General features: G+C 34.5%; 1 protein-coding gene across 1 annotated transcript in view; it reads left to right on the top strand.

Moving 5' to 3' along the window:
* LOC108764905 (uncharacterized) overlaps positions 1-15,019 on the top strand; it is a 63,818-nt gene that overhangs the window by 35,590 nt on the left and 13,209 nt on the right. The window contains exons 3-4 of the mRNA XM_018513310.1: positions 10,277-10,594; positions 13,151-13,255. Of these exons, the coding sequence (XP_018368812.1) occupies positions 10,277-10,594; positions 13,151-13,255 (423 nt within the window). The remainder of the gene's footprint in view (positions 1-10,276; positions 10,595-13,150; positions 13,256-15,019) is intronic.

Below are 15,019 nucleotides of genomic sequence, written 5' to 3'. Positions count from 1 at the left end.
TCTCAAACCCGCCATAACGATTCGGTCATTTTTCTTATTCAAACATTTTGAATCCAGATTCGTAATATTATATTTTATAATGTCTAAAAAGGAGAGTAAAATGGAGTAGCGCGCGCGTAGCACGCGTAGGGAATGTGCTAGTATATTTAAAAGTTACATTATTTAACAATCAATATTAATTATAAAAATCAATACTAAAACTTAAAATTCTTAGCTAATCTCTATACAGCAAGCTTATCTTTATATTAAACTTATGAAAATTAATCTTTGATAATTATTTATATTAATATTTTTATTTTTTATTATATATACTTATCTTTAGAAAATTAGTTCGTGATTTACAAACGCAGATTTTATTAAAAATTTCTATTAAACATTGTTTTTAAGCATTAATGGCCTTATTCAGAGTGCTTTTCAATATTCATATTGCCAATATTGAAAATTTATAATTTACATCACATACATGTATATATATATATCTTACAGATTTTTAGTATTACAGTGATTATCGTAATGCAGCCTAAATTATAAAGTACAAAACATTTTTTAATATTTAAATTTCTATTTTAAAATATTTCTAGCCAATTATAAAAATAATGCGATTTTTATTGAATATGTTATAAAGATAATAAAGGATCAAAGTAACTATAAAAATAATGACTGAATTCGTTATCGTTACTGTAAAATAAAAATGTAACGACTACCATTACAAATAAAAAAAAGTAATAATTATTATCGAAAAAAATAATGCAAATGATAACGGTATTGCAAGTAACGCGATACTTCCCAAACCTGCATAATTTATGCAAATTGTTAACCACTAAACCATATGTGGTCTCTCTCATGGGGAGCGAGACAAATACGAGTCGTGTTTCAACTGATTTGGCGACCGGCCAGCGGGTGATTTCATTATACTGATTGTTTCTTCCGTAGTGTCTAACCGCGGAACAGATTCCGCCTAACCGACAGCGGTTTATCGGTCGGCCTTGGCTCATGACGAGCGTCTCGTTTATAGGTACTACGACGAGCGTCAGCGATTTTCATGATGTGGATAAAGCGATGGAAATGAGACGGTACGAATGAGCAGCATCCAAAAAGGGAAAGATATCTCAACAGCAACCCCTGCTAGGCGCACCTGCTAGGTCAGCGCATCGATCTCCGGAAATTCACGGCCCAACTCTCGCCCGTCTCTATTCTTCGCCGTCTTCTCTCGCTACTTCCATGTATCATTGTCTTCCACGTCCGGCCCCTCGGCAAGAATACGCTGCACAAAACGTCTCGTCCGACTATTGTCTCGGTTACACCCCATTCATGAAACAGTTCGACTCTCAAAGCCTCTGGTCGATAGTGAACTTAGGCGCACTCTCATACTGTCGTAGCGACTCACACGTAAAATACACGTACCTATGTAAACGCATTGCAAACATTGATATCGTACGGAACTATTGGTGGACGGGCGGATTGTATTTTCAGAATATCGATACATCGACGATCTCCGAGGACTAGGTAGACATTTATTGTCTGCCGTTTCTAAAAGGCTTATTCGAAGTAGATATTATATACTGAACGAAGGATATAAAAGTATTCTTTCGAGACTTCCAGTCGTGTAGATAGGAGAATGGTATGCCCGAAGAAGTGTTCCGTATACGATAAAAGTAGCTTTCTATCACTTCTCGAAGAACGATTGGACGACGACTAACACAAAGTGTTACGTTTGATGCTCTAATGTCTTCTTGAAAGTTCCTTCGATAGAAATATTGATTTTACGATAGAAAAGTTATGTACTATTACAAAGCAGTAATCTGCGCTTTGTTTAATACTTTATTAATATAAGTGAAGGCTCACATTCTGTAAACTGTAACTACTTTTATATATTAATCGTTTTTCAATTAGTTATTCAGGTTAGGTACATTAAATCAGCCCTCAACTGCAGCCACGCCTATTGTATGCTTTTGGTGTTTTGTTATGTACTATACGTGTTGCTTTCAATTTAACCGCAAGCTATAGCATTTAATAAAGCTATTATTATTATGTTTGGATTGGTAAATAATCACAATCGTGCATTGTTGAAACGTGAAATTTGACAAATCCGGTTACAAGGGTTCTTTTCGAAACACTGTTTTTACAAAGGTCTTCGAAAAGTGATTTTAAAAAATTTCGTTCTGCGTTATAGGTAACTCAGTTCTAACAAAATAAGGGTGAAAGATAATCATAGCGGAAATTGTGCTAGTTAATAAAAATTGAAATTGAATGAACTGAAGAATATATAAAGTTTTGTAGAGATTTCTCGACGCAGATAATTCTTGTAAACATATATGAAAAGTATTTAAGTTTTATTATGCTATTCTAGGATCAATGGCTGACAAAAATTACAAACAGACAAAAAAAATACGAAGATTAATAAAAAAAAAAACGTCATAAATTCATTCACGTGTGCTGAATATTCGATTTGACATTTCAATAGCGGTAAAACCTGGCGCAAAATGATCATTCGTAGTTTATTTTAAAAGCACACATGGAAAATAGAGCAGTACAGACACGACATCCCGTGGGAGCTGTTTGTTAAAACAAGAAAAGGGAGTGAGTCATTAAACAGGGACGAGCGACATTTATTGTTTCGGAATACAAGGGACTAAACTCGGAGAAAGTTTAGGAAGAGAGTATCCCGATAATTAATCGCACCAATATAAATCTCTCTTTCTCTCTAAGAGAAGGTGCGAAATCAAGAGGTGTCAAATACTGCAGCGATGAGAATGAAAGAGAAAAAATAAATGATCTTTATTTAATTTTATCTCCACTGTTTTTCATCGGTGCTTTCTTGATATCCTCTTCTTTATTGCTTTCAATTGTAAATTTTTCAAATAGTCGAAGACCAATTACACACTCTGGATACAAAGTGCAAACTCAAAATACAAAATATTGTCAATCTTAGTAACTACTCTAAATAAACTACATCAATAATGCAGTCCATTTAGAGTAATTATTAAGATTGGCGATATTTTGTATCTTGTGTGTTACGCGCGAATACAAAATACATAATGTATTTTACCCAGTCCTCTGGTCCTAATTAAATAATACTCTCTCTCTCATGACTAATCTCGATCTAGATCACTATGATTTTAAGACTTTTTATCACCTTTATTATTTAATAGCTAAAAATTACTTTTGCAGCTTCCTGAAGTCATAGTGGCGTAGACCGAGATCAGCCGTGAATGTTATCTAACCGGAATACCCATTGAAGTCTTAGTGGCATAAACCGAGATTAGCCATGAGTGTTATCTATCGGGGTATACTGATCCGCGAACATGAGAAGTGTATTCTCTATATGGAGCATTGAAGTCTCGTACGGGAGGTAGACATTAAAGATGGATACAGGTATTGATGTGTGCTGATATGTTCATCAGTACCATGGAGGAGGAGGTGCGCTTGAATCCCTAGCTTATAAAATAAGTGGAAAAGAGGAAAATCCACAGAAAAAAAGAAGTCGCGTAATATAGAATAACTTTTCCAATTAAACAAGAAGCTCAATATTAATTAACGTTTGTTGTAAAACTTTGGGAAATCCATTTTAGAAGAATCAATATTGAAATAAAAACTAGAATTCGTCTTTATTAGTTGCTGTTCAAATTTTGTTCGCATATTACCGTTGTAAAGTTAACCATCCAACATTAAAAAAATTAAGTTTTTATAGCTCATTCGATAGTTCATCGTTTACATATGTATGCACATTTGGAGTTTTCGTTTGTACACTTTCAGTAGAAAAGCTTCAAAAGTTTGAATTCTTTTGAGTGCACCCTCCTAAAAGTAATTCTGCTGGCGCCCGTAGTCAGTACTTATTGCTATCCGCCCTCGATTAGTAATGATCGATATCGACAATGAATCGATGCTCATCCTGTGAAAAGTAGTAAAACATCAGATTATGGCGTGTAAGTCTTGTATTAAGCTTTATTTCTAACCATTAAGAATGCAAGTAAGCATAAGAACAGTAGAAACACAGTGAGAATTGTTGACGTGTCCTGGTTAAAAAACTGAAAAATTTACACAACTGAGAATAATAAAGAAGAGGATATGAAAAAGACATTGTCACGCTGGAAAACAGCAGAGATATGTTGCAAATGTTAAAAGACTACATATTAATTAATGAAAGAGAAAATTAAATTTTTGTATTTTAAATATTTATTATATTTATATTACAAATAAATAAGAAAGCTAAATAAAAATGTATTCATTCATTTTCTCGTCCTCTTTTTTATCATATAAATCTCTGTTTATTTTTTGCAGCAAAATTCGTTACACTAATTCGTTAGCTAATAATGATAACGAAATTTTACGCATCTTGTATTGCAAACATTTGTCGAATGCTTACATATTCCGAATCTCGGAGATATTAGTTCGTAAAAGTTTCTCTACACAAAAATACACGTTTGAGATACATTTCTGTTGTTGTAATAAATACACCGACGGACTCGTATAAGAATTCAGGTCGTATATTTCGCGAATGTCGATTTTCGCGATGACGACTCGTTCTGCGGAAAATGTTCGCAGACCGCGTGCATAAACTCGGTACTACGGAAAAGGTAAGTTGGAAATTGTCCAACCAGGTCTCGTACCAACGCTGAGAGATCTTTTTAACTTAGTCTCACCGACGTAAGGTACGTAAGTCGCGCGTCGTTCGCGTATTTTATGTTAGAATTCGCGCGAACACTTCAAGAATCCATTTCCATTCGTCACTGTGTCGATGCAGCTTTTTCTCATCATTGATCCTCTCTATCTCACGAGATAATAGTAATTTATCATGAAGCGTCCGTGCACCATTCTGGTTGTCAGATTCGCGCGTCAACATATGTTTCTTTCTCTCTTTCAGCGGTGTTACACAGTTCCGCATTGTTGAACCGCAAAGCTGTTATGACATGAAAAATGTTATATGGGATTTAATCCACAATCCATTTTGCTTGTTGCAGTAGATATTTGTAGCAGCGGACGTTCTCGTGTTTTCATTTCTTAATTATAAATTTAAACAGTGATGTATCGTATAGAATATTTGCAGCGATTATGTAATTGTGTTCTTATTTTCATTTGACGGAAAAGCTTCGCAATTTTTGCGTGGACTTAATGTGTCAATTTGTTGTCGCTCGCGGTTGTCGCTCTCATTTATTAATAAAATGAAGGGAATAAAATTACGTCATTATGTAAATTATTTATGAATAAAGGGACATTATGGCCCAATTGTGACATGTCCGTCATACAGGTACAATTAATGATATTCATTACGAACTAACAGGATCACTAATTTGACAATTGATGCGAAAATCAGAGTATGTGTCAATTGTAGCGTGAAACACAGTTGACATCTTAATTATCGGAGATGAATTATGATCGATGTAAGGACAGTATTTATGCAATATCAATCATCAGGAAATGAATAACATTTCTCGTATTTAATTAAAGCTCGATACTTCAAATAAAATAATTCTATTTGACTTTAATTCTATCTCATTATTTAAAATACAGACTCAACGCATAAATGTATAAATATACTTTTGTGAAGTAATAATGAAAACTTGTGTATTACAGTCATTTCGGTACAATTCAATAAAACATACATATAAATTTAGTGCTTTTTTTTGTTATTTTATTTGCAATTTTATTGCTTTAGCGACTAAAGTAATAAAATTACGAATAAAAGGTAACAAATTAGTAACAAAAAAGCACTAAATTTATATGTATGTTTTATTCAATTGTGCTACAGTGGCTGTGCCAGTTTAATAAACATTTGGTTAATATGTCTGATATCGTTCTTGCACGCATGATCGAAAAGCACTGAAATCCAAACAATCCCGTTAATCGTTACGGTAAAAGAACTAGAACCAATAGTTGGATTTAGCCTTGGATCGAAATTTTTCGGTCCAAGCCCCTGGTACACTGAAAGAAAAGATTGGCTGCTGCAGCAAATAAGATGGTAAAATATGGCATAGCATTTTTAATTGGTTGTCACAGCGAATTTTTAATTGCTGCAGCTAATTGTTGGTTGTATTAGCCTATCCGCAATGTCGGTATAGAATTTCGATTGGCAACCAAAAATTGCTTGCTGCAGCCAATTAAAAATGCTATGCCATATTTAACCATCTAATTTGCTGCAGCAATCAATTTTTTCTTTCAGTGTAGAAAACGCGATGATATTATGAATATAGAAATTCCATAAACATAATATGCTCCATATGTTAGTGGATCTTTTTTGGTACAAATGAAATCTCATTCATATTTCTCCGAAATGGAAAGTAAAGTCCGATTTCCTTTCCTATAATATTGTTTAAAAACTATTTAGTGAGGTAATAAAGAGTTTAGTAATGTAATAAAGATACTGAAAGGTAACCCTAAATTTTTCCACATTTTTGAAAGCTCATATTAGAACAGTAAAAAGAGCTTGAGCTGAATGGAGGATTAAGAATATTTTGCAACTTAAAAACATAAATGCCATAATCGAGGTCGAGCGGTAAGTGATAAACGGAATGCAACAAGTAACTCACTCATTGACCGATGGGTCGCCATCACCTCATTTCTTTCAACTTCCGGGTATGTCTTTCCTTCCTTCTGTATAGATATATAGCAAACGGGTGGGGCAATCGACTATTGCACAATTCGACATTCCCGACTCGTTCGTTCACGATATTCATTTTCAACGGGTAAAAAGACGAGGAATCACGAAAAGTAAAAAGAATTCGCACCCGTGCAACGAGGTATAATGCCCATTTTCAAATATAGATTAATCTCGGTTCAACCGAGACCTTAATCTCCATCTTTTTCTAATTCTAAAGTTCGGTTCCACCAATGTAAGTCCAATTTTAATCTCGGTTAAACTTCCTATTTTTTCCTAATTTTAAGAATTAGAAAAAAATAAACATTAAATTGAATCGAGATTAATTTTACATTAGTGGAACCCCAGGCCTCAGAATTAGAAAAAGATGAAGAATAAGTTGAACCGAGATTAAAGTTAGTCTATACACTGAAAAAAAAATTAGCTAAATCTGAGTAAATATTTCTTGAATAGTGCCAAGTAAATATTTACTAAATGTAAACATATATTTATTTGATACAAGAACCATTAATTTGATTTAAGTATCATTATATTTTATTGAGCAAATATTTATTTGTTCTAAATAAATGTTTACGTGGCACTATTCAAGAAATATTTACTCAGATTTAGCTAATTTTTTTTCAGTGTACAACATTGCAGCATTGGTAAAAATCATAATTACTGCATTGAAGCTCCTATCCTGTAACTTTTAACGACAGTATATCGATGTTGTTACATTATCATTGCGTAGATTTTATGTTACATAGTAAAAAAGCTATTCAACGACGGTATCGAAACTGTCGTTAACTACGAGTACATCTTAACACTTTTCAAGGAAAAGAAAGTCGCGTCGCAGACAAAATACATCACTTCCCTTCCTTCTTTTAAAATTTCAATTTGATCTTTACGTCAATCAAAACTGGAAACAACTGGAAATGAAGCGTTTTCAGGCAAGCGACGGATGTTACGGACTGACACGCGATATGCTGAATGCGGTGCATTTCGTAATACTGAATATTCTGCGTACATATAATAATAGACGCTCCGAAGCAATCGTTCGAACCCGTTCAAAACTTTCAATCCTCATTAGCACGCGATAATCACTTCCGACGGAATAAAAGGCGCGAGATTGCGAAGCATAAATCATCTGACGGGAATAGCTCATCGGCCGCTTCAGTGCACTTTTCGAGCAGAAAAACTATAGCGGCAACGTAAAAGCGAGCGAACCTCGAGCACCACTTTTGAAATCTTTATAGCGACGAAATAAAAGATAAATAGACGGACCAAGACGATCATCCATCGTAGAATAGAATGCAATATTCACCTCCGACGGACTCGAGGCACTAAAAGATACGAGATCTTGAAGTGTAAAGCGGTCTCTAGACAATCATATTATTGCACAATATTTGATATTGTACATTATATATTATCGTCTATATTGAGTATCTAGAAAGTTTTGTATTTTTCAAAGGGGTACTATAATATTATAGTAAAAATAATATTAAACGAAATAATTGTACAATAATATTGAGCGTTTAAAGGTCGCTTAATTCTTAATAAGTCGATATCGAATAGAAATATTTACTATGAATATATTCATCAATGCAAAAATTATTTATATATTTACTAAATGAATAAGCATTATCGAATATATCGAATTTGATTAGTCCAAACAAAATCTATTTATGACGATATTCATTATTCATATATTCAATATAATGCTTATTCATTCAGGTTAAATATAAATAGTTTTTTAATTGATAATAAATACATTTAGTGGATCTTTCTATTCGATATCGACAACCCTAACTGTTAATACACACTGCAACGCAAATAAAATAGAAGTATTACTTTTAAAATTGTGATCAATCTGTATAACGATGGAATCGAATATATAAATTATTTCTTGCTTGATAATTTGACTCAACTCGATTTTGTTGCTCTAAATCTTTGAAAACTACTACCAACTATTCTCCATGCCAGCGTAACATCTTAAACTTACCAATTCAATGAAAATCTCAAGAGATTATGTTGCAACAAAATTAAATTGAATCAGAATATCAAGTCATAAAATCAAGATTATATTGTCTTATAAATTAATTACAATTTATTGTCAAATTTGTAACATGACATATTTAAAAAAATAAAAAATAAAAAATATAAAAATTAAAAATATGACTCCTCTCTCATCGCAAAAAATATCCGTATTATCTGCATTTATTCGCTCTCGAATGTTGAATAATACTGACCATACTTTATACGCAACAGGTTTCGAGCTCTGTAATCGTATTATAAGTGCTAATTTTTTATCATTTGATTTACTTTTCGTGGAAACAGGCGGATTGAGAGTTCAGCTGATGCTGCGGTGCACAGCGTCGAATGAGAATTTACACGAGTTGTTTGTCCTCGTAAACAGAAATGTCGCGAAGTCATGGATATGTATGTCACACCACATTCATTAAGCTAGTAGTTGCATTCAGAATATCAGTCATAGCTCTCAAAACATGATACGAAGACGATGAACACTTGCTCGGCATGTACATAATTTACAATAACAAATTTCTACTATGAAACACACACACATACTCTCTCTTCTTCTCTCAAGATTTCACCATTTTGCTTGGCCAAATCACAAATCTTATTCATTCAGTGTCGTCCTTTCAATGAAATAGATATGTTTCCATATACTTTTTGATTACAACAAACGATAACAGACATGCAGGTCAGTATGACTCAGTATCCAATATAATTTTTTAGAACGGCTACTCGAACGAAGTTGTTGAACGGCAGCAGATGGAGACTCCAATTTCTTCTTCCAAGATGATTGGTCGAGTTTCGACTTTCGAGTGCGTCCTCTCATCGAGATCCAATGAAATCGTAACAAGACGTGGAGTAGATAGTACTCGTGTTGTAAAAGTTGGATCGGGAAGTCCCTACTTCCTCGTAACTTGCTGCCCTACATCTAGACGAAGACCCTCGAGATTTTTTCCATGCATTCAAGTTTGCTCCGATCTCCATTCGTTTTGAGTAATTCCGTTATAACGGGCTGGGTCTTCTTCTCGCTTATTTTAGAGATACAATACCATTTGCAGCTCAAACAACGTGTGACACTTTTTTCGCAACGGTATGATAATCATACCGTTTGCAATCTATCATCTTGTTCAAGTGGCAAACTTTGTCGTTATCAATATTTCGTTGACATTGACTCTACAAGCTGTTTCTAACAGGTTTTGAATTCAATTTGAACGTAGAAGTGTTCAGTATCAATATATAATTTACTCCACATAATATATAATTTACAATATATTATTAACAATTAATAATTAATACACTTAAAAAATGTACTAAATTTTAATAAATATTTATTTGAATACTACTACTTTAATATTTACTACACATGTATATCAATATATTTTTGGTATAAAAGTCATTAATTTCATTTAAGTAATAATTTTTTTTGTAATTAATGTTTATTTTCCTGTATATGTCGAGTTAGTATTATTGAAGGAAATATGTATTAAGATTGAGTAAATTTGTTTTCAGCGTACAATATGTAGTTTTATTACATTATTTATTGCTCCAACGGTGAATCCTTTCTTTTTTAATTTCGAGACATTTCTATGTAATAAGTTATTGAATATTATATAACGCGATGAGTTTAAAATTTTCATATCGAAATTTCAACGATCCTTTACTTTTTAGTGCGATTCTGGAGTGGCTGTGGACAGATTCTTTCACGCCTTGTATTCAACGAGGAAGAAACACTTGATGCCGTTCCTGCTCGGCACAGCTTGTTCCGAAGTCACCGAGACTCTGGCCAAAATTGTTCCTTATTGGAACGTGATCCAGGTGTCATTTGGCTCGACAGCACCAGCACTCTCAGATTCCAACGAGTTCCCCCTATTCCTGCGAACCGTTGCGCCGGATTCGAGTCACAATCCGGCTAGGATAGCATTGATCAAACACTTCGGATGGGACACCGTCACCGCGCTTTCGCAAACAGGCGACATGTACTCCTTGGTAAGTAGGTCGTAAGGAACACGAACGTCGCGCAAATCGACTTTCCAAATTTATTGAAGAAACTTCCTGTCACTTTATTTAATAGTCCGCACCGGAAATAATTTGATCGCAATATTGATGGGCGTTATGCAATTTTTGTTCGAAATTGTACTCAAAGTATTTTATTAAAATTTTTTTCTAAGATTAATTAGTTCTACCATACAACATTGTTTGGCATGCAGTTCAATTTGAAATTCGAAAGCCACAATATGAGCTAAATTTCGGGTCGCTCTTTTCATACAAATTGCATAATGCTTAATGCGAAAATATAAGCGTAGGAATATAAGCGTGGAATTTACAGGCCTGTTTAAATGATACAATTTTCTAATTTCACATTCTCGAATAAATGGAGTATGAAATGAATGCGAGTATGAAACATTATCGAAATTCACAGAGATTATTTGAAAAATTATGTTTGATAATGGATTGGAAATCGGCTCCTTCATAAAGAACGCATGGCATTCAAATTGCAGTTGACGTTATTCGCGATTGAAATTTGCACCAAAAAATATCCACTTATAAATTCAATATTCCCTGCAATCACTGCTTTTACCGTAATATCGAGATCAGATGAAGTGGAATCCGAAATACGGAGGGAATGTGTGCGATAACACGGTCGCGAGGACATTTTCCATCGTTATATTTGTCTCTGTCTCGCTTTACGTAACCGCGTGTTTAATTGCGAACTACACCGCGGAAGTTCGTTTATGCCCGGCGTGACGTGCGAGCTATACAATGAAGTTCCCGTTATGTCGGCTTTAATTAACTTTCGATTTGTACTCACGCGTAGTTAACTAGAACACCGCGCGTTCGGTATCACGTTTCGGTTAATTCTCGGTCAATTTCCGTCGCTACACTGGTAACGGAAGCTGCCACACGTCACATCCGGCTTTAACATAGTCTAGAAATATACGTGTGACGAATAGACCCAAGGGCGTCGCAGAGTGTCAGGATTTCGAAACAAGCAGGGCAAAACAATAAACAATTTATGTAGCAATATAATTCTTTTTACTGTTGTGCGAGTAAGAAAAGTTAGGATAAAGCGAAGTAATTTGGATATAGGTTAACAGAAATTTTCGAATCGTATGAAAAATTGAAGTTACACAGTGTATTCAATCGAACATACAAAATATACATTATTGCATCAAATAGTATGTTTTGTATGTTTGATTGAATACACTATACGACCTTGTTCTATACAGTTTAAAATTTTCTGTTAATCCATCTAAATTACCCCATTTTATCCTATATAGAGGATGTCCCAAAATTAACAATAAATATTTTAAAGATAGATTCTTTTTTTAACATTTTACACTGTTAAATCTATAGTGTCAAATTTAACCTAATGTGAGTCGCCACTGCTCCTACTAAATATATCGTTATTTTTTACTAAAATGATAATTAAATTTGACACTATATATATAATGTTAAATTGATACTGTATAGTGTCAAATATAACCATTGTTTTCGTAAAAAATAACGATATTATTGAGTAGGGACAGTGGCGACTTACATTAATTTGACACTATAAAATTTAACAGTGATAAGACAAAAGGTCTAATGTGAAAATGCCCAGGGTATGATGATTTTTAAATAGAAAACGTTTAAAAATTACTTATGACAGGAATTTTATCCACTTAGGTACAAGTCAGTGCAGTAAAAGTACTGAATTTTGTTATTGTCAAAAGCATGAAGAGTTTGAAGAAGTATTTTCGCCCTGGCCATCCCTGAATGCGCGAAATTCTAGTCCTGTCAGTATAATTCCTAAACTCTACCCATTTGAAAACTATCATTAGAGCCTCGTTATTTTCGTATTAGACTTTTCGTCTTAAAATGTCACAAAGAATCTGTCTTTAAAATATGTTTAACGTCAGTTTTAGGACACCCTGTATGTATTTTTTCCCCCGATATATTCATTCACAATTTAAAAACTGAGTTTCCCTCTTTGGAAAGAAGTTTGATTCGATAAATTTCTAATAAAGCGCGCGCAACGTATGTCATCTATCTCGAAATTGATGTAAAAGCGTTTGCGGAAATTCTGCGGAAATCGACGTGTCAGTTTACATCCGCGTCTCGTTAAAATTCATATTGTTCCCAAACTAGCTTAAACCACTTTCGAAATAAACGCTCATATCCGAACGCGCACACGTACGAGCGATTCGGGAAACGCCGTATTCCTGCGACTCGCTCCATCGTGAAGCATGTGCTGTAATGATAAGAGAATTGTGAATGTTACCAATAAAATTACGTGAACGACGAGCATGCCGAGAAGAAACCGGCCGCGGAACGAACGTAACTACGCGGCGCGGAGGCAATCCTTTTCGGATAACGGAACTTCTGTCGCATCACCATGACGTACGACGCGTATTTGTAAGGGTGACATACGCGATTCTTGTTTTGCGCAAATAGAACGGGAGACAAACGAACGGCACATTGCCATTTCTCGCTGCCGCCGCTACGCTTGGCTCCCCAGTGCGCACTTCCACACGTCGCACGTATGACGCGTCTCTGTTCCAGGCAGTGAATGATCTGGTCACGGAACTGGAGCAGGCGAATATCACGTGCACCGCAACTATCACATTCGCCGAGAACGATTACAAGGAGCAGCTACGGACCTTAAAGGTAAAACGTCGCGCTTAAATGTCAACCTGTTTTCTCACCTTTATTCTAAATTTCTTTTAGTGAAGTCTCACTCCAAGAAAGTAAAAATACAATCACCCTTGAAAAAAAAATGAAAATATTTCACTTCTTGAAAAAGAGTGACAATTTTCACTCTTTTTAGAGTGAATTTTCACTTCAAAGGAGTGAAATCTCACTCCAAAGAAAGTGAGATTTCATTCTAAAAAAAGAAGATCGTTACTTTTTTTAAGAAGTGAAATATTTTCACTTTTTTTTAAGGGTGGTTGCATTTTCATTCTCTTGGAGTGAGATTTCACTGTAAGAAATTTAGAGTGTTCGTCCGTCTTTACGAGATCTTGTAGCGATCATTTTGTGCAATTAGATCGAGCTGATCAATTCGATGAATCAGCCAAGTTCACTTGATGGTGCGAGAATCTTTCGTTTTTCATGTAATTCGCTTGCTTTGAAATTCGAAGTCCGTTTTCGTGAAATAAATGTCAAGGTATCGATTGGAAGCGCAATATAGACACATTGGGATTACACTTGCAGCGTACAATGTGTGCGAATTAACTCAATATCTGGTCAAATGACGATTCGGACGTGCCTTAAAGATAACTGGGAAAACGTCGTTTGTTAACATTTAGCAAAAAGCTCGGTGTGAAAATTAAATCTAGATTAACATGAAATTGCGACGCGATAAAATTTTCAACTCGTAATCATCACTATCTCTTTTGCTTCATTAGTATCATTTATCGCATTTTATGTGTTAGTGATGCTTCGTCAAATGGAAACTGAAACCTTTTTTAATAAAAGATACACGTATCGCCATTCCAGGAATTGGACACTAGGATCATTATTGGAAGTTTTTCGCCGCGATTGGCGCAACGTGTCTTCTGTGAGGTGAGTTGCGAGAAAAAGCAAATTTAAATCTCAATGAGAAATTATTTTTAGACATTTTCGTAATTACCATAAAATAAGCTTTGTTCAAATAAGGGGGATAAAACTTGCAGCCATTTTTCGCGAGTACCCACCGTCGTGATAAAGAACGGCTACGACCACATCCTTACGGACTAATTAATGACGCTTTTAATAACTCCCATTACACTCCGTGTAATTTCAACAAAGTTAGGTCGCCGTTTCGACTACTCATTCATTTTTGAAACTCTCATCGGTTCAGTTGAAAACCCTTGCTAACAAGAAGAAACAATTTTGTGGTTGTTCCACGTTTGCCGGTTCGAGTTTAGAACAGTGGCAGTTTTTGCCAAAGTAGAAGAAACGCGAGAGAACGTAAACAGATAAACCCTGGTTTCATTTTATTTGTAAGAAATTCATGCGTTTTTTTGCATGCTCCACGACTGTAAAATTCGTTTAAAAGTTTAACTTTCACAGCGCTCATACTTTTAAATGTCATTACCAATTATCTCGATTAATTATCTCGTAGCAACGTTATCTTCTGTATCTCTTTTACAATTCCTGTTGCTAAAGATACATATAGAATAAAATCCTTTTTCAAAATACGTTCTACTGCTCCCAAATGAAATTCTCTTAAAATCTGATAACGATGTACTGACATTTAAATTACACAATCTGACAAACCGTAAGAGATAAATACACATGTCCACTCGGACTCGTTTGATTATTCAGCGCGTTATTGAACGCGGAAATTGGAAATGCTTTCATGTCAAGTATTATAAAAACAGCACAATATATTTTATGGAAAAGTAACGTACAATTATTATACACAAATCAAATTTTATTATGTCTACT

This window comes from Trachymyrmex cornetzi, unplaced genomic scaffold (assembly GCF_001594075.2).
Source record: "Trachymyrmex cornetzi isolate Tcor2-1 unplaced genomic scaffold, Tcor1.1 scaffold466, whole genome shotgun sequence".
Taxonomy (NCBI): Eukaryota; Metazoa; Arthropoda; class Insecta; order Hymenoptera; family Formicidae; genus Trachymyrmex; species Trachymyrmex cornetzi.
The sequence above is the reverse complement of the archived record's forward strand: the minus strand, read 5'-3'. Positions and strand labels throughout refer to the sequence as shown.